This window comes from Podarcis melisellensis (genome assembly GCF_964234715.1).
Source record: "Podarcis melisellensis genome assembly, chromosome: 18".
Classification (NCBI taxonomy): domain Eukaryota; kingdom Metazoa; phylum Chordata; class Lepidosauria; order Squamata; family Lacertidae; genus Podarcis; species Podarcis melisellensis.
The window spans coordinates 6,768,601-6,788,015 of NC_138536.1; the positions used below are offsets into that span (position 1 = coordinate 6,768,601).

At 48.6% G+C, this 19,415-nt stretch overlaps 1 protein-coding gene across 5 annotated transcripts in view; it reads right to left on the bottom strand.

Moving 5' to 3' along the window:
- Positions 1-7,252: 7,252 nt before the first annotated feature.
- The window catches only part of LOC309360809 (perilipin-3-like), a 43,218-nt gene continuing 31,055 nt past the window's right edge, over positions 7,253-19,415 (bottom strand). Inside the window, exons 3-8 of one of the 5 annotated variants that reach the window (XM_081895714.1) lie at positions 15,174-15,369; positions 13,136-13,218; positions 10,496-10,793; positions 8,790-8,989; positions 7,886-8,014; positions 7,253-7,806 (exon numbers count right to left, since the gene is read on the bottom strand). In XM_081895714.1, the coding sequence (XP_081751840.1) occupies positions 7,462-7,806; positions 7,886-8,014; positions 8,790-8,989; positions 10,496-10,793; positions 13,136-13,218; positions 15,174-15,369 (1,251 nt within the window). In that variant the 3' untranslated portion in view covers positions 7,253-7,461. Of the gene's footprint in view, positions 7,810-7,885; positions 8,015-8,789; positions 8,990-10,495; positions 10,794-13,135; positions 13,219-15,173; positions 15,370-19,415 lie in introns of all 5 variants that reach the window. The other 4 variants (XM_081895712.1, XM_081895715.1, XM_081895713.1 and 1 more) reach the window with 4 other exon arrangements.

The window sequence follows — 19,415 nt, forward strand, 5'->3', positions numbered from 1 at the left end:
CTGGAGATCTGTTCTTAACCTGAAGCACCACTTTACCTAATGGGGCCTCCTGCTGCCACAGGAGCATGATTTCTGTTCTCATCCTGAAGTAAACTTCTTAACCTGAGGTAGTATTTCTGGGTTAGCGGAGTCTGTAACCTGAAGCGTCTGTAGCCCGAGGTACCACAGTACTTGCATAAATTGCTTTTGTGGGGAGCATTTAAGTGTCAAAATCCCCGCATACAGTGGTACTTCGGGTTACATATGCTTCAGGTTACAGACTCTGCTAACCCAGAAATAGTGTTTCAGGTTAAGAACTTTGCTTCAGGATGAGAACAGAAATCGTGCTCATGCGGCGCGGTAGCAGCAGGAGGCCCCATTAGCTAAAGTGGTGCTTCAGGTTAAGAACAGTTTCAGGTTAAGTACGGACCTCTGGAACGATTGAAGTACTTAACCCGAGGTACCACTGTATATTGGATTAGCAAAACACCCCCCGAATGAACCACATGTATGTTATGTTAGACAAAGAGGAACTCAACTCTTGCTTCCGTGTTTCAAAATCCCATGGGGCATTCGGTCTCCCAATGCCTTCTTTCTCCAAAGCAGGAATCACCAGGAAATTCCTTGGGTATATTTTTCTTTGTCCCAGTCCCCAATCCCACAGGAGCTAGAGATCCTCTACACGCTAAAGTTGCTTTCCTGAATCAGTTGATACACAGAATGAGACCCTCCCTTCCTGTGGACTGTCTCACCAGAGTGGTGCATGCTCTGGTTATCTCCCGCTTGGACTACTGCCATGTGCTTGTTGGGATACTGCCAGGGAGACAAAGGCCATCACTGCCTCCACATTGTCTCCGGACGTCCATCGATCTCCCGTAGATACAGTATCAGCAATTAGCGGCATGAGCTCCAGAAATAGATTCCTGGGCTGATGCACACTCTATCAGAAGACTTCACACAGCGAAAGTTGCACAGCAGGAGAGCATATTTACAAGTTTATTCAGCGTTGGTCAGAACATAGAAAAACATGACCGCCTGCTAGCGTGTTCAGGCACTGAGACAGAAACGAAAGCAATAGCAAACATAAACATCCTGTGAACAGGAAATACGCAGACTCTGACTCACACAGCCTGCTCCCTCTTAAGGTGGAACGGAAATATCCTAACAGTGCTCTCCGTGGGGCTGCCTTTGAAGGTGACCCAGAAACTGCAACTTATGTGGCAGCTAGACTGGTGACTGGGAGCAGCTGATGGAACCATATAACACCGGTCTTGAAAGACCTACACTGGCTCCCAGGACATTTCCGAGCACAATTCAAAGTTTTGGTGCTGACCTTGAAAGCCCTAAACTGCCTTGGCCCAGTAGACCTGAAGGAGCGTCTTCACCCCCATTGTTCAGCCCGGACACCGAGGTCCAGCTCCAAGGGTCTTCTGATGGTTCCCTGAGAGAAGTGAGGTTACAAGGAACCAGGCAGAGGGCCTTCTTGGTGGTGGCGCCCGCCCTGTGGAACATCCTCCCATCAGATGTCAAGGAAATAAACAGCCACCTGACTTTTAGAAAGCATTTTCATGTCTGATGCTTTATCGTGTTTTTAATATTCTGTTGGGAGCCGCCCAGAATGGCTGGGGAGGCCCGGCCTTATTATTATTGAATTATCACTATTATTAATGACTGATAGGTTACATCACCATGGGTAAAACAACTCAAATGGAAGAATTCAGTAGACAAGCACTTCTTATGCTATGGTCTATGGGAATCTATAATCTGGGCAAATCCCAACCACAATCCAATAAAATAAACAGTACAGTATGCAAAAATGTTGTGTATTTACGCCCATAGCTTTGGTGAGGGTGGGTGTGCTCGCTTTCATCAGATTCCCAAAGGGGTCAGTGTCCTTAAAAAGGTTAAGAGTCACTGACAAGACATTTTTATGGGGTGGGGTGGGGGTTTTGTCCCAGTGCATTATGGACAATTCTGTATCTCAGGCCTCCAGAGTACAGTGGTACCTTGGGTTAAGTACTTAATTTGTTCCGGAGGTCCGTACTTAACCTGAAACTGTTCTTAACCCAAAGCACCACTTTAGCTAATGGGGCCTCCCGCTGCTGCCGCACCACCGGAGCACGATTTCTGTTCTCATCCTGAAGCAAAGTTCTTAATCTGAAGCACTATTTCTGGGTTAGCGGAGTCTGTAACCTGAAGCATCTGTAACCTGAGGTACCACTGTACTGCACCCCTCAGCAGCCCTGCTCCACACACAGGAATGGGAAGAAACTCAATACTATCCCATATTTCAAGTTCACACTTACCCCAAACTGAAACACAGACCTCCTTCAAAACACAACTTCTCTGAATTTTGCAATGCCGTTCTCCAGACATGTACAGTGGTACCTCTGGTTATGAACTTACTTAATTCGTTCTGGAATTCATTCTTAACCTGAAACTGTTCTTAACCCGAGGTACCACTTTAGCTAATGGGGCCTCCCGCTGCCGCCGCTTGCCAATTTCTGTTCTCATCGTGGGTCAAAGTTCTTAACCCGAGGTACTATGTCTGGGTTAGCGGAGTCCGTAACCTGAAGTGTTTGTAACCCGAGGTACCACTGTAACGTTTTGCAATATACCGTACTGGGGTCAAGTATGAATAAAAATGCATATGAGCGAAAACGACATTTAAGAAGGCATCCGTTTTACACCCGCGAGCCTTGCTTTGCACAAAATGTGCATGTTAGGCAGAACTGCGTACAAAAGGGTGAAAATTGGGAGAAACGTGCCAACAAACTTTCAGGAGGAAAGATCCACAAAACTGAAGTGGAAACTGCAAACTGAACTGAAGGTTGGAGAAATTACAACCAGAAACCCAAATGGGTGAATTCACACACCCCAGTGAGTTGTTTTCGCCTGCTGGGAAAGTGCTCCTGAACTCTTTTTTTTTTTTTAAATAATTTTTATTCATTTTTCAAACACATAGTAAAAAACAAATGCAACACAAAACAAAAACATACAAAACATTAAACATATATAATTTCATAACCTTAATTTCATACACCTTCTTTCCTCCGACTTCCCCATACCTCCCTTTCGCTGCATCCTTATTCTGCAATTTTTTAGCAACCCTTTAGCCAATTTATCTATTAGTTCCCTTTCGTTAAATTTCCTTAAACTTATTAGTTACAGCTGTAATTCTCTACTTCTTACCCCTTGACATCTTAACACTCCTCAATTTTACAACAGTTTTTAAGATATATTTTAAATTTCTTCCAGTCCTCTTCCACTGTCTCTCTCCCCTGGTCGCGGATTCTGCCGGTCATCTCTGCCAATCCCATAAAGTCTGTCACCTTTGTCTGCCATTCTTCCAGAGTAGGTAGTTCTTGCATCTTCCAATACTTTGCCAGAAGAATTCTTGCTGCTGTAGTAGCATACATAAAGAAAGTCCTATCCTTCTTTGGCACCAGTTGGCCAACCATGCCCAGGAGAAAAGCCTCAGGTTTCTTAGGAAAGGTCCACTTAAGGACCTTCTTGATTTCATTATAGATCATTTCCCAGTGCTCCTGAACTCTTGAGAATGCACCTTGCTTAACTTGGATGGAGGTGTTTGTATGCAGGAAAGCTTTGCGTAGCTTGAACGTATAACAGGTCCAGAGTCACATTCTGCCCACCTGCCACTAACTTATACAGCTCCTGGAAAGTTGCCTATGGCCAGAACACAAATGGAACTTTCTGACTGAAGAAGATGCCCCATGCCTGGTCTTTGTGGGAAGGTAAAGGGACCCCTGACCATTAGGTCTAGCCGTGACCAACTCTGGGGTTGCGGCGCTCATCTCGCTTTATTGGCTGAGGGAGCCGGCGTACAGCTTCCGGGTCATGTGGCCGGCATGACTAAGCCGCTTCTGGCGAACCAGAGCAGTGCACGGAAATGCCGTTTACCTTCCCGCCAGAGTGGTACCTATTTATCTACTTGCACTTTGACGTGCTTTCGAACTGCTAGGTTGGCAGGAGCAGGGACCGAGCAACGGGAGCTCACCCCGTCATTGCGGGGATTTGAACCGCCAACTTTCTGTTCGGCAAGTCCTAGGCTCTGTGGTTTAACCCACAGCGCCACCCGCGTCCCAGGTCTTTGTTGAGAGTTGTGTAAATTTTTGCCACGTTCCACATTGAGCCAACATATAGCTGCATTGTACTTGGGCACTTCCTTTCTTTTTAAATCAGCTTTTTATCAAAAACTTTTAACGTAAAATACAATAAAAGTCCAAACAATCTAAAGAGAAGGAAAGGATAAAGAGCAAGCAATTAAGAAATAAAGAGAATACTTTTGTTATTCAATAGCTCAACACGAATGGAGGTCAAGAAATCAGTAGCGGACTAAGAGGGACTAAGATCAGGACCGAATGCAATTGGATTACCGTATTTTTTGCTCTATAGGAAGCACTTTTCCCCCTCCAAAAATTAAGGGGAAATGTGTGTGCGTCCTATAGAGCGAATGCAGGCTGCACGGCTAAGCCCAAAGCCAGAACAGGGAGACGGAGCGCTGCACTCCAACTCGCTGTTCTAGCTTGGGGTTAGCTGTGCAAATCCTCTACGGGGCAGTGGGGTGCCTTCACCCCGCTGCCCTGCGGAGGCTACAAAGGCTGTACGAAGGTGGGGAAGACTTCAATGCTTCCCCCCACCACCAGCCCCACAAGCTCAGGGGGCAACGGGAAGGCGCCGTGCCGCCTTTGGGCTGCCCCCCGAATTGGTCTTTGAGGCTGGCGGTGGGGGAAGCAGAACCTTTCCCCGCCAGTCCCAAAGAGCAGGTCGAAAGGAACCCAAAGCCTCCGGAGCCCAGCGGGAACTCCTGCTGGACTCCGGAGGCTTTGGGTGAACGCACCTTGTTTTAGAGGGGTGGAGAACAAGAAAAAAAAATTCTCGACCTCTTTGCGCAGCGACCCTTCAGCCAAGCGGGAGGAGAAATGGAAGGGGCTCCGTTTCTCCTACTGCTTCGCTGAAGGGGTGCTGAGCAGAAAGGGGGAGAATTTTTGTCCCCCTGTTCTCCCCCTCCTATGGTCCGGTGCGTCCTATAGAGCGAAAAATATGGTAACTAAAATCTGGAAAGGAGGAAGAAATAAGAACTTTGCACCCTGAAACCCAGCACGTGGGAAGTCACTCAAAATGTAGAATTGGTTGTATAGTCGATTTATATCTCGATGGGTATTGTAATTTGATATTGATAAAATGGGGTTGCCATTTTGTTTGTTAAGGTCCTCCCGAATCTGCAAACTCTCTTCCAGCTATATTGAGGGGAATATGTTCTGCTACATCACTCACTAGCTGATAATACTTACTCAAGATGCCCTTTCCTACAATCCTTAAGATTCCCTACACATTTATGACATTTTCTGGGCTGCTCCAAGTCCTCAACTTCCTCCAGTTCCCTCAGTTCAGCCAACTGTAGGCTTATTGGAGTTCACCGATTGGGTCTGTGTTGCTCCCGGACAGGAGGAAGGAAGTCAAATTACACCAAGGTTGGTTCAGAGAAAGAGTTTATTCTGCTCTCTGGATAGCAGAAGGCATTTGTGTGGTGAGTCCACAGCAAGTCCAAAGAAATGAGAAGTTTCATGCAGTATATATATCCCCTCCAGGCACCCTCTGCCTCCTTCCCCAGGAATCCAGCCACATCAGCCTATGTACGCAGGTTGACATCACATATGTCACATATGTTCCTGCTCTGGTATTCCATAAAACCATAAAAGGATCTCCCTTCCTGTACTTCTGACCATAAAAGGATCTTCCTGTTCCTACTCTTATCATGGAGCAAGAGGTCATCATCTCCGAGAACACACTCTGGAGCTGTTGCCAAACTGGGTCTGTGCATTTTTGTGGTCAGGACGTAAGATAAAGCACAGACGTGTCTTCTGTGAGAGCCAGTATGGTGTAGTGGTTAAGAGCGGTGGTCTTGTAATCTGGTGAACCGGGTTCGATTCCCCGCTCCTCCACCTGCAGCTGCTGGGTGACCTTGGGCCAGTCACACTTCTCTGACGTCTCTCAGCCCCACTCACCTCACAGAGTGTTTGTTGTGGGGGAGGAAGGGAAAGGAGAATGTTAGCCACTTTGAGACTCCTTAAAGGGAGTGAAAGGCGGGATATCAAATCCAAACTCCTCTTCTTCTCTGTTCTACTGGTACAGTCAAGGCCATCCTTGCCGTCACAAACTGATAAAGGACAGGGCTCTGAGCACAGCTCTATACAGCTGGGTTCTAGCTCAAGAACTCAAGTTAAAGCATTTTAGCTAAGGGAAAATAGGGATTTTGGTGCAGTTTCAAACTGCCTGCACAGTCAGTTTTGGGGTTTGGGAAACCCATTCCTTCACAACTTCATGCTGAACCACATGCAGGATCTCTCCCACCTCATGTCATCCACCATCAAGATTCTAGTCCTCACTATTCCACCTCCCCCAGGAGTCCCTAACCTAACCGCCAAGGGACCTCACAGGTGGCCCCCATAGATTGTTGACCCAGCAAGACTGCTGCCCACCTCCCTGCTCATTCAAGACGGCTCGTGTTTTCAATGCGGCAAGCGTTTTATTTACGAATCAAGGCACTGAGTGTACATAATGTGACACGTGGAGCTAGGAGGAAGTCGTGGGACAAATTCCATACAAGAACAGGCTTTAAGGGACACATGGATGGCTGAGAGGAAGTGGAACTGCAATCTCATTTCGCCTCCACCCAAATATTCCGTTGTCTTGAGATTTAGGATCAGACAATTAAGCTTTACTTAGAGGAAAGTATTTTGGGAGGAAAGGAGAAGAAAATGGGGTTTGCTCTTAACTAGGTTGCGGTTCACCCCTCAGCAAGAAGTACTCCTTCTTTGGGTACAGAAAAGCGCAAGGAGTTGAGTCCAAGATGACTTCTCAGCTAAGTTGGTGCCTGACCGACGAGAGAGGCAAAAACAGCAAGTGAACCCCTCAAAAAAAACTCCCTCTCAAATTTACTGAACTAAATTGATGTGTCCCAGAGTTGGGTAGTTCAAGGCCTGCCTGGATGCTGGGAACAAATATATATACTGTATTTTTCGCTCTATAAGACGCACTTTTCCCTTCCTAAAAAGGAAGGGGAATTGTGTGTGTGTCTTATGGAGAGAATGAGGGCGGGAGGCTCTGTCAGCGCTCACTTTAAAGAGGCGCATGGAGCGTGTGTGCGGCTCTCAGGGGCTGCCCTTCTCCCTCCTCAGGAAAAAGCCCCCAAGAGCCGCACACACACTCCGCACGCTCTTTAAGGGAGCGCAGCTCTTGGGGGAGCCTCTCCCGGGAAGGGATGAAGGCTGCGCGTGGCTAAAGAGGAAGCCAGGACAGCGAGCGAGATCCCGCTGGCTGTTCTAGCTTCTGGCTTAGCCACAGAACGAAGTCTTTAGTCTCCCTAAAAACTAGGTGCGTCCAATCGTCCAGTGCGTCTAACAGAGTGAAAAATACGGTATATGTTTTTTTAAAAGGGTCTGGCACTCTTATACGCTGCTACTGCATCTCTATTTCCTCTGCCTCCGCCTTGCCGGACGCAGCAAAGGGTCCCACCAGCCAAGACAGGGGGGCGTTGTGCACCACGTGGTCAATCAACTCGTCGGTCAGTTCACGGAGCTTGGAGGCCTTCTCCCTGCTCTGGGCCAAGATGCTGCCGGAGAGGTCGCGCAAGGACTTGGCGGACCCAAAGGCCACGCGGAGCTCCTCAGCGTTCTGGCGGAGGAGGCCCACTTTTTCCTGGAGGTTGGCCGGGAGGCCTTGGAGGTTGGAGACCAACGTCATGGTGGCCGACTGTATCTGCTGGGCCAGGCTGCGGGAGACCTCCAAGGCTTGGGTCTCCATCTGCTGGAAGAGGGCAAGAGCACGTCAAAGTTTTGCAAAGGCTGGGACACATCGCGGGGACCTTCTGAAAGTGACTTACCTCGGGCTCAGGGACGTTCTTCTGGCTCAGCTCGGGAGACTGCTTCTGACTCCATTGCTTCCATATCTGGTGAACCTTCTCCTGACCACTTTGGATCTTCTGATCCATGCCTTGTTTGACATGTTCCATCTGGGAGGACAGAAGAAGAAGAAGAAGAAGAAGAAGAAGAAGAAGAAGAAGAAGAAGAAGAAGAAGAAGAAGAAGAAGAGGAGGAGGAGTTTGGATTTGATATCCCGGGACGCAGGTGGCGCTGGGAGAGGCAGAAGCTGAACCTGTTGATGAGGACCAGGTCTCTGACCAGGGTCAAGAACAGGGTTGGGAATCTCCACAGGTTGTTAAAAGAGAGCCCAAGAGTGAGCCTTTGTCTCCCGTTAGCAAAGTGCAGAAGGCCCGAAGACGCAGTAAGTCAGAGGGGGAGTCTTCTGGTGTCGGAGACACACTTGCTGGCCCCAGTGGGTCAGAGAGAGAGCACCTGAGACAGTGCTCAGACGTTCCGCACGCACCACAAAGGGGGTACCACCTGAAAGGTTTCAGGTCACCAGCGCGTGGGTTGGTTTCGCACAGTGCGAAACTGGGAGTTTTGAGGAGGTTCAACAGTTGCCTGAGACAGAAGCCAGGAAGGGGCAAGAGGCAATGGGAAAGGAGTTGAACTCAAAGAGATCTGTAGATGTGTGCTCACAGTTCCCCTCAGGATGCGAGACGAGAGGGGGTGTGAGGAGAATCAGAACTTACAGGGTTAAAGAGTTCTGAGTGACGTCTCACATTCTGAGGCGAGGGCTTGCCGATCAGAAGGTCCGCCACCCCTCCCCAAATCGCTGATGTTGTCTGGGGCCCCGGTGGGAGTTGCAAGCCCAGCAATATCTGGGCTGCCCCATCGCCTTGCTCTAGCCAGAATGCTTCTTACCAGCTCGATGGTTTGGTGCAGCTGGGCGAGGGCATCTTGGGTGCTTTGCTTGGCATCCCTCAGCTTGCCCAAAGAGTGCTGGTAGGCTCGGTGGCGGACCTTGGTTGAGAGAGACCCCAGGCGGACAAAGTAGCTCCTTTGCTCCTTCTGCTGCTCCACGGTGGCGATTTCAAAACCCTCAACAGCGGTGGCCAGTTTAGCTAGGAGAAAACCCAAGACCTTTCAATGTCTTCTTGGAAACACTTCAGGGCCGGCCAGAGACAGTTTGGCACCTGAGGCAAAACTCTAGGGGGGTAGGAGAGCTGGAAAAATAATCCACATCTGGCTCCCCTTGGATTTCAAATAGTACATGGGTAAAGGTAAAGGGATCCCTGACCATTAGGTCCAGTCGTGGCCGACTCTGAGGTTGCGGCGCTCATCTCGCTTTATTGGCTGAGGGAGCTGGCGTACAGCTTCTAGGTCATGTTGGCCAGCAGGACTAAGCCGCTTCTGGCGAACCAGAGCAGTGCACGGAAACACCGTTTCCCTTCCCGCCGGAGCGGTACCTATTTATCTACTTGCACTTTGACGTGCTTTTGAACTGCTAGGTTGGCAGGAGCAGGGACCGAGCAAGGGGAGCTCACCCTGTGGCGGGGATTCGAACTGCCGACCTTCTGATCGGCAAGCCCTAGGCTCTGTGGTTTAACCCACAGCGCCACCCGCGTCCCTAGTACATGGGTAGATGAGTCTTAAAAGCCTGGGACTTGGATTTTCACAGCTCTCCGGCAGCTATAGTGGTTCATTGACCAGAAGTAATGTATTAAGCATTAACTTTAATTCAGTATACCTGAAGGAGCGTCTCCACCCCCATCGTTCTGCCCAGACACTGAGGTCCAGCTCCAAGGGCCTTCTGGCGGTTCCCTAGCTGCGAGAAGTCAAGTTACAGGGAACCAGGCAGAGGGCCTTCTCGGTAGTGGCACCCGCCCTGTGGAATGCCCTCCCACCAGATTTCAAGGAGATAAACAACTACCAGACTTTTAGAAGACATCTGACAGCAGCCCTGTTTAGGGAAACTTAATGTTTGATGTTTTATTGTACTTTAATATTCTGTTGGGAGCCACCCAGAGTGGCTGGGAAAACCCAGGCAGATGGGCGGGGTATAAGTAATAAATTATTACTATTACCATTATTATTATTAGTACAGTGGTACCTCGGGTTACATACGCTTCAGGTTACAGACTCCGCTAACCCAGAAATAGTACCTCGGGTTAAGAACTTTGCTTCAGGATGAGAACAGAAATTGCGCGGCGGCAGCACGAGGCCCCATTAGCTAAAGTGGTGCTTCAGGTTAAGAACAGTTTCAGGTTAAGTACAGACCTCCGGAACGGCTTAAGTACTTAACCCGAGGTACCACAGTATTTTTATTTGCAGGACAGAACGCACCCTCATATTCTGTCGCAAGTCCCATTTGTTTGCAGCTGAACCAGTCCCTCTATGGAGACGGAAAAGGTCTCCCTCTCAGGGTTCTTGTTAAGAATTTCAGGGCTCTACCTAAACGAACCCCACTTTAGAAAACCCAGGTAGCAAGTGGGTCGCAGGCGAGTCGCCCCATAACCCATAATTGTCAGCCTTGGGAGACAACCCAGCAACTCTTCCCAGGTTGGTGTAGATGACCGCCAGGGTCTTTTCCAACTCTGTGGAAAGCTGAGAGCGTGCAGAGGCCTCACCCAGCTCCTCATCCGTCATGGGAAGGTAGTGGTCAACCAGCTGTTCCGATTTCCCCAGCACAGCATCCACACCGCTGGTCACCATCTGCCCCACAGAAGAACCCATCACTGTGTTGACTCCGCTGGCCACTGCGGACCTGGTCATCTCGACGCCCCCCTGGACCGCCTCCTTGGTTCGATCCACCATCCCGGTCACGGTGCTGGCAACGGCGTCCTTCGCACCCGAGACCGTGCTGCTGATGGCGTCCTTGGCTCCCGTCATGGTGGAGGTCACCAAATCTTTGGTGCCTGAAATGATCTAGAGGACAGTTCCGTATGATAGATAGATAGAGAGATAATTTATTACGGTCGGAGACCAGCTTATAAAATGTACTTGGGGGTGCAATCCCAGAAGGGATAAAACAATGTACAACAATAAATTTAAAATTTATAATTGTGATAAGGGTATAGACACTTAACCGACGAGACCAAAGATTCACTGAGGACTGGAGTAAATTTACAGAATATATTAAAAATATTTGTGATAATGTTATAACGTTTGTAAGTTTTCAAGAAGCTCTGTAAGAATATTTGGTAAAAATATTCTTTAAACAACACGGTAAGATATGATATATATACAGTGGTGCCTCGCAAGACGAAATTAATTCGTTCCGCAAGTCTTTTCGTCTTGCGGGTTTTTCGTCTTGCGAGGCATTCGTCTTGCGGGGCACCACTGTATAGTCCAATATAAATTAAGAAATGTGAAGATTTGTGATAATTCCGGAAAATTATCAGACATGTTGATGGAAGTCTAAAAGAAAAAAAGATATGTGATGAGTTTTTGATGTTTAATGATGTTATAAATTTGTCTTTATTGGAAAATTAATAAAAATCACACACACACACACACACACACATATATATCTATATCTATCTATATATATATAAAGCTACCACAGAGAGATTACCCAGAGTCACCCATGGAACCGAGTTTGGGGATTTTCTTAACGAACTAGTTTGGGTCGGGAGATGGTCTGCGCCTACAGATCTGTACACAGAATCTGGCGACCATCCAGGTCGTCTTATGATCTTTGCCTAACAGGAAAAGGTCACATTTTTGCTTTTCCGAGAGGTCAGCATGCCTCACCAGCAGGGGATCAATGGTCTCAACTCCATGCCTCTTCCTAAAAGGGACATCTAAAGAACAATTGCCCTGGGCTACCTATCTCCCCCATTGAACAGGCGCAAAGTCTCTGAGCATATGGGACTCTTATAAAAGGATCCTTTAAAGGACGGGAGAGGGCAGAGCCGAGCTTCTGGCAAGTGTAAAAGCCCTTCTTGCATTTTTGGATATGAGAAAGAAGAGATATGTTGCCAGTGCGGCTATACAGTGGTGCCTCGCAAGACGAAATTAATCCGTTCCGCGAGTCTCTTCGTCTTGCGAAAAACAGATATTAGCGGCTTAGCGGCTATTAGCGGCTTTAAGAAAAAGGAAAAAAAACTCGCAAGAACTCGCAAGACGTTTCGTCTTGCGAAGCAAGCCCATAGGGAAATTCGTCTAGCGAAGCGACGCCAAAACCGAAAAACCTTTTCGTCTTGCGTGTTTTTCGTTTTTCGAGGCATTCGTCTTGCGGGGCACCACTGTACATCTCTCGATTTCTCCAATTTTATAGCCGGGGCACCTTGAGCAGTCCTGTTGTCTCTCGGTGTCTATGATTCTTTGCCTGACCGTGGCTTTTGCCTGGCCCAACCCCAGGCTTAGAAGGGCTTGAGGGGCAAAACCCAGTTTCTGAAGGGTGTTCAGGACTGCAGTCTGCCAGCCTGACTGGAGCCGGTCGCAGAAGATCAGTGGGGCTATTCCTCAGGAGAGCAGATTCAGTGTCAGCCATTTATAGATTGATGTTAGGCAGATATAAGCCTCCACTCTCAACATCCCCCTTTCTAGTCTACCCCATGCGTTTGAAACACATCTGGGGACTTGTAGGAGACCTCTAAGGAGTTTGGCAGTTCCGTATGTTTTATTGCGCTTTTAATATTCTGCTGGGAGCCGCACCCAGAGTGGCTGGGGAAGCCCAGCCAGATAGGCTCGGGTGGCGCTGTGGGTTAAACCACAGGGCCTAGGGCTTGCCGATCAGAAGGTTGGCGGTTCGAATCCCCACGACGGGGTGAGCTCCTGTTGCTCGGTCCCTGCTCCTGCCAACCTAGCAGTTCGAAAGCATGCCAGTGCAAGTAGATAAATAGGTACTGCTCTGGCGGGAAGGTAAATGGCATTTCTGTGCGCTGCTCTGGTTCGCCAGAAGCGGCTCAGTCATGCTGGCCACATGACCTGGAAGCTGTACGCCGGCTCCCTCGGCCAATAAAGCAAGATGAGTGCCACAACCCCAGAGTCGGTCATGACTGGACCTAATGGTCAGGGGTCCCTTTACCTTTAAACAATAAATTGGTGGCCCTGATCCAACAGCCAGCCTGATGTTCACATTAAGTGCATGCACTTAAAACAAACAGCAGTCTGCAGTCCGCCCCCTTAATCTCTTCCTGGGACTTCCCTAACTTGTTTAACCCAGCTAGGACGTTGCAGAGTTAATACACATTGCAGAATTCCCTGGACATTTGAAGAGGGAACAGTGAATTCTGTCCTCCAGGAAGAACATCGCTATTTACCTTATCGGTGGGCTGTTGAAGAATCGGCAGGTTTTCCTCCAACTTGTCCAGCCCTTTGCAGGCAAACTCGTTGGCTGTTGAAACTGAATGAGGAATAATAGCAATAATATCTATATATTAGAGAAGAATATATGGAATTGTAATTGTTAATTCTTTCGGCGATATAGTATACTTTTCTTTCCCCATGCCTTTTCACATTCTTAATTAATAATAATTATTTATTTGTACCACGCCCATCTGATTGGGTTGTTCTGGCCACTCTGGGCAGCTTCCAACATATAAAAACATAATAAAACATTAAATGTTAAAAAGCTTCCCTATAGAGGGCTGCCTTCAGATGTCTTCTAGAGGTTGTAGAATTACCCATTTCACTGATATCTGATGGGGGGCCTCCCACAGAGGGGACCCTGAGGTCCAGCTCCGAGGGTCTTCTGGCGGTTTTCTCCCTGTGAGAAGTGAGGTTACAGGGAACCAGGCAAAGGGCCTTCTTGGTGGTGGCGCCCGCCCTGTGGAACACCCTCCCATCAGATGTCAAGGAAATAAAAAACTATCTGACTTTTAGAAGACATCTGAAAGCAGCCCTGTTTTTAATGTTTGATGTCTTACCGTGTTTAAATTTGTTGGAAACTACCCAGAGTGGCTGGGGAAACCCAGCCAGATGGATGGGGTATAAATAATAAATTAATAATAACAATAATAATAATTTCATATAGTTGTCCTTCAACGCACAGAACGCTGTAAATTTTAAAATCTCTCCCCATGACTTTTCCCAGTCACATGGGTGAACTATTAATCATCATTATCATAATCATCCTGGAGTCTGTTTACTGCCCTGGGCTTCCTTTCAGGATGAAAGTTAAATATATAAATGATAATAACTATGTTCTCAAGAGCTTTCAACCAAGCATAGTTGCCAACTCCATAGGGCCCTGGGTGCTCAAGAAACCACAAAATTCCCCATGAAGGGGCCGGGGCCCTGCAAGGTAAGGTAAAGATAAAGGACCCCTGGACGGTTAAGTCCAGTCCAAGGCGACTATGGGGTTGTGGCGCTCATCTCACTTTCAGGCCAAGGGAGCTGTCATTTGTCCACAGACAGCTTTCTGGGTCATGTGGCCAGCAGGACTAAACTGCTTCTGGCGCAACGGGACACCGTGACGGAAACCAGAGCGCACGGAAACGCTGTTTACCTTCCTGCTGGAGTAGTACCTATTTATCTACTTGCCCTGGTGTGCTTTCGAACTGCTAAGTTGGCAGGAGCTGGGACAGAGCAGCGGGAGCTCAGTCGCGAGGATTCAAACCGCCAACCTTCTGATCGGCAAGCCCAAGAGGCTCGGCGGTTTACCCACGGCCCTGGGCACCCACGGTCGCGGGGCCAAGTTGGCACTGCTGCAGCCAAGCAATCGGGCTTTTGACGTACCCTGGATTTTAGATTGTAGGTTCATCTTTCAGCAGGGTCTGCAAGACAGAGCTGTTCCACCAGGCCTTTGGCCAAGGCACAGTCTGACCCCCTCCTTTGGTTATCCTCACAGAACTCTAGCCCAATGGTTGCCATGAATTTGATTTTGAGTTGATTTTAAAATGAACTGATTTTAGAATGCTGTGTTACTTTTATTGTTGTTAGCCGCTCTGAGCCCGGCTTCGGCTGGGGAGGGCGGGATATAAATAAATTTATTATTATTATTATTATTATTATTATTATTATTATTATTATTATTATTATTATCATCATCAAGGCAAGGTCTCCTGTTGGCCTCCAAAATGCAGAAGAAAATGCAGTGTTGCTACCAGAGCAAGCAGGAAGGCAAAACCCCTCGCCCCCTGGCAAAAAACCCCGCCCCCTGGCAAAAAACCCCCGCCCCTGGCAAAAAACCCTGCCCCCTGGCAAAAAAACCCCGCCCCTGGCAAAAACCCCGCCCTCGGCAAAAAACCCCACCCCCTGGCAAAAAACCCAAGCCCCTGGCAAAAAACCCAAGCCCCCTGGCAAAAAAACCTTCCCCCCTGGCAAGACACCCCCCCGGCAACTGGGGAGGACACTCACTCTGGGGCTCAAGTTTGCTCAAGATGGGCTGAGCGCCGCTGGCAGCCGCCGAAGCAATGGTCTTGACGCCTTTCTCGGCCACGTCGCAGACGGATTTCACATAGGGATGGCTTTCCTTCGTGGATGTATACGCCGCAGAGACCATGTTGTAGGCGGAACTGACCAGTGGGAGGTTGGCTACCCTGCCCGCTACATTCTGACCGGGAGGAGAAAAAGAATGGAAGATATAAACACAGATATATAAACTTAGGGCTTTTGCGGGTGACGCAGTTATTATTTGTTGATCATCCTTTGGGAAATACAAAGACGGTAAGTAATATTAAATAATAATAAAAATAGGTAAAGGGACCCCTGACCATTATGTCCAGTCGTGACTGACTCTGGGGTTGCAGCACTCATCTCGCTTTATTGGCCGAGGGAGCCGGCGTTTGTCCACAGACAGTTTTTCCGGGTCCTGTGGCCTACATGACTAAGCCGCTTCTGGCGAACCAGAGCAGCACACGAAAACACTGTTGAATCCTGACAAGAGAAGTACTGTTTTTGGGGGACGGGGGGGCAGGCGGGTGTGGGGGATTCGCTGGTCCTGAATGGGGCAACTGTGCCCCTGAAGGACCAGGTGCGCAGCCTGGGAGTCATTTTGGACTCACAGCTGTCCATGGAGGCGCAGATTAACTCTGTGTCCAGGGTGGCTGTCTACCAGCTCCATCTGGTACGCAGGATGAGACCCTCCCTGCCCGCAGACTGTCTTGCCAGAGTGGTGCATGCTCTAGTTATCTCCCGCTTGGACTACTGCAATGTGCTCTACGTGGGGCTACCTTTGAAGGTGACCCGGAAACTGCAATTAATCCAGAATGCGGCAGCTAGACTGGTGACTGGGAGTGGCCGCTGGGACCACATAACGCCGGTTCTGAGATATCTGCATTGGCTCCCAGTACATTTCCGAGCACAATTCAAAGTGTTGGTGCTGACCTTAAAAGCCCTAAACGGTCCGGTATCACTGAAGGAGCGTCTCCACCCCCATCGTCCACCCCGGACACTGAGGTCCAGCTCCGAGGGTCTTCTGCCGGTTCCCTTCCTATGAGAAGTGAGGTTACAGGGAACCAGGCAGAGGGCCTTCTTGGTGGTGGCGCCCGCCCTGCGGAAAACCCTCTCTTCAGATGTGAAGGAAATAAGCAGCTATCCCATCTTCAAAAGACATCTGAAGGCAGCCCTGTTTAGGGAAGGTTTTAATATTTAACACTGTATTGTTTTTAACACTTGATTGGGCACCGCCCAGAGTGGCTGGGGAAACTCAGCCAGATGGGCGGGGTATAAATAATAAATTATTAATTTATTATTAATAATAATAATTATTATCTGAGACTAGAGATTCTGCAAAAGGAAACCAGTGCAAAGGAAGTTTTTCCAGCGCTGCCACAGCAGAAGTCTGGGTTGTCACAATTCAGTCCCCTTGCAAACAAACGAAGAAATCAAAGCTGATTGTGCAACCTGGACATTTCACCTCATAAAGTAGGTTGGGGCGAGAGATAGCATGGGAGTCATGAGTTTCATGACGCAGCGTGATTCGAACTCTGGCCTCTAGTCCATTTGTGAGCCTCTGAACATAGAAGCCAGAAAGGGGGGTTAAAAAGAGCAGTTTAGTTCTCCGCAGGAGCCCACAGCTGCCGAAGATTTGGCGTTCTGGATTTCGGCATGGCGTTTGCCCCTCGATGAAAGTTGCAGAAAAACTAGAAATTGCGGTTAACTGGGGCAGTGTGGCTCGCAGGTCGATGGGCAGAGGAAAGACAATTGCGCTGTCATGCGAAAGAAACGTTTATTTCTTTCTGTTAATTTTGTAGAGATAAAAACTTCAATACAAATTACCGTATTTTTTGCTCTGCAAGACTCACTTTTCCCCTCCTAAAAAGTAAGGGGAAATGTGTGTGCGTCTTATGGAGCAAATGCAGGCTGCACAGCTATCCCAGAAGCCAGAACAGCTAGAGGGATTGCTGCTTTCACTGCGCAGCGATCCCTCTTGCTGTTCTGGCTTCTGAGATTCAGAATATTTTTCCTTTGTTTTCCTCCCCCAAAACCTAGGTGCGTCTTGCAGTCTGGTGCATCTTATAGAGTGAAAAATATGGTAATAAAAAATAATAAAAATGTGCTGTCATGCATATACAGTGATTGGAGCATCCTGAGTTCGAATCCTGACTCAAGCCGAAGACAGTCATTGTCATCTCTCGGCCCAGCCGACTTCACAATGGAATCATTTGCTGTCTATGAACTAAAAGTCACTGTTGGCTAGTCAGGCTAATGAGGTTGTAAACTGGCAAAGCTCAGAAGAACTTTAGAAGACACCTCCAGACAGCCCTGCATAGGGAAGATTTTTGATGTTTCATGTTTTCTTGTGTTATTGTATATGCTGGAAACCTCCCAGAGTGGCTGAGCCAACCCAGTCAGATGGGCAGGGTTCTAATAATAAAATTATCACAAAAAAAATATTAAAACACCAGCCGCGCTTAGAGGTCCCTCAACCGGCAATGCAAGAGAATATACATTTAAGCACATCCAATGTGTGTTTAAAACACACGACTTCTGTCTCCCCTCGCTGGCAAAGATTCCTGGGAACTGTAGTTTAAAGGAGCTGGGAACTGCAGCTCTTGGGAAGGGAGAGTTAACTGCAGTCCGCAGTAAAAAGGTAAAGGGACCCCTGACCATTAGGTCCAGTCGTGACCGACTCTGGGGTTGCAGCGCTCATCTCACTTTATTGGCCGAGGGAGCCGGCGTACAGCTTCCGGGTCATGTGGCCAGCATGACTAAGCTTCTGGCAAACCAGAGCAGCGCACGGAAACACCGTTTACCTTCCCGCCGGAGTGGTACCTATTTATCCGCCGGAGTGGTACCTATTTATCTACTTGCACTTGGACGTGCTTTCGAACCACTAGATGGGCAGGAGCAGGGACCGAGCAACAGGAGCTCACCCCGTCGTGGGGATTCGAACCGCCGACCTTCTGAATGGCAAGTCCTAGGCTCTGTGGTTTAACCCACAGCGCCACCCGCATCCCTTACAGTCTGCAGTAATGCGCTTTAAATGTCTGCAGATGTGCTCCTATCAATCTGCTACTTGGCTGCCATTGCCAAGTACAATTCAAAGTTTCGGCGCTGGCCTTTGCCACTAAATAGAACCAGACGGTTTCGTTATTTCAGCTTCGCTCCTCAAGACGGTCAGCCCTGGGGAGGGTTGTGAATGCAGCCCATTGAATGCAATTCCTTGGAAATAGACCAAACCGAGCACTTGACTTTTGCTCCCATGAGATTGGGCTGCATTTTGCTGCAATCACATTTGAGAAGAGATTTTGAAACAGCAAGCTCCAGCGCTTAATCCAGAATGCGGCAGCTAGACTGGTGACTGGGAGCGGCCGCCGAGACCATATAACACCGGTCTTGAAAGACCTACACTGGCTCCCAGTACGTCTCCGAGCACAATTCAAAGTGTTGGTGCTGACCTTTAAAGCCCTCAACGGCCTTGGTCCAGTATACCTGAAGGAGCATCTCCACCACCATTGTTAACCCACAGCGCCACCCGCGTCCCTAGTACATGGGTAGATGGGTCTAAAAAGCCTGGGAGTTGAATTTTCACAGCTCTCTGGCAGCTATAGTGTCTCATTAACCAGAAGTAATGTATTAAGCATTAACTTTAATTCAGTATACCTGAAGGAGCGTCTCCACCCCCATCGTCCAGCCCGGACAGTGAGGTCCAGCTCCGAGGGCCTTCTGGCAGTTCCCTCATTGCGAGAAGCAAAGCTACAGGGAACCGGGCAGAGGGCCTTCTCGGTGGTGGCGCCCGCCCTATGGAACGCCCTCCCACCAGATGTCAAAGAGATAAACAACTACCTGACATTCAGAAGACATCTTAAGGCAGCCCTGTTCAGTGAAGTTTTTAATGTTTGACATATTTTTGGTCTTTGTGGAAGCCGCCCAGAGTGGCTGGGGAAACCCAGCCAGATCGGCAGGGTACAAATAATAAATTATTATTATTATTATTATTATTATTATTATTATTATTATTATTATTATTATTAAAGCTTTCTGCTCTTTAGAGTAGCCCCCGTTGTTTCTGGGGAAGATCCGAACGCCGTCTCCCGCATGCGTTTCGAACTCTGACCCTCTTAGACCTTGCCACCAACCCTGCCCTGCGCCTTCGGCAATTTGCGCAAGGATCTGCCAAGCAGCCCCTCGCCGGCATTTGATGGGAGGGCAGTG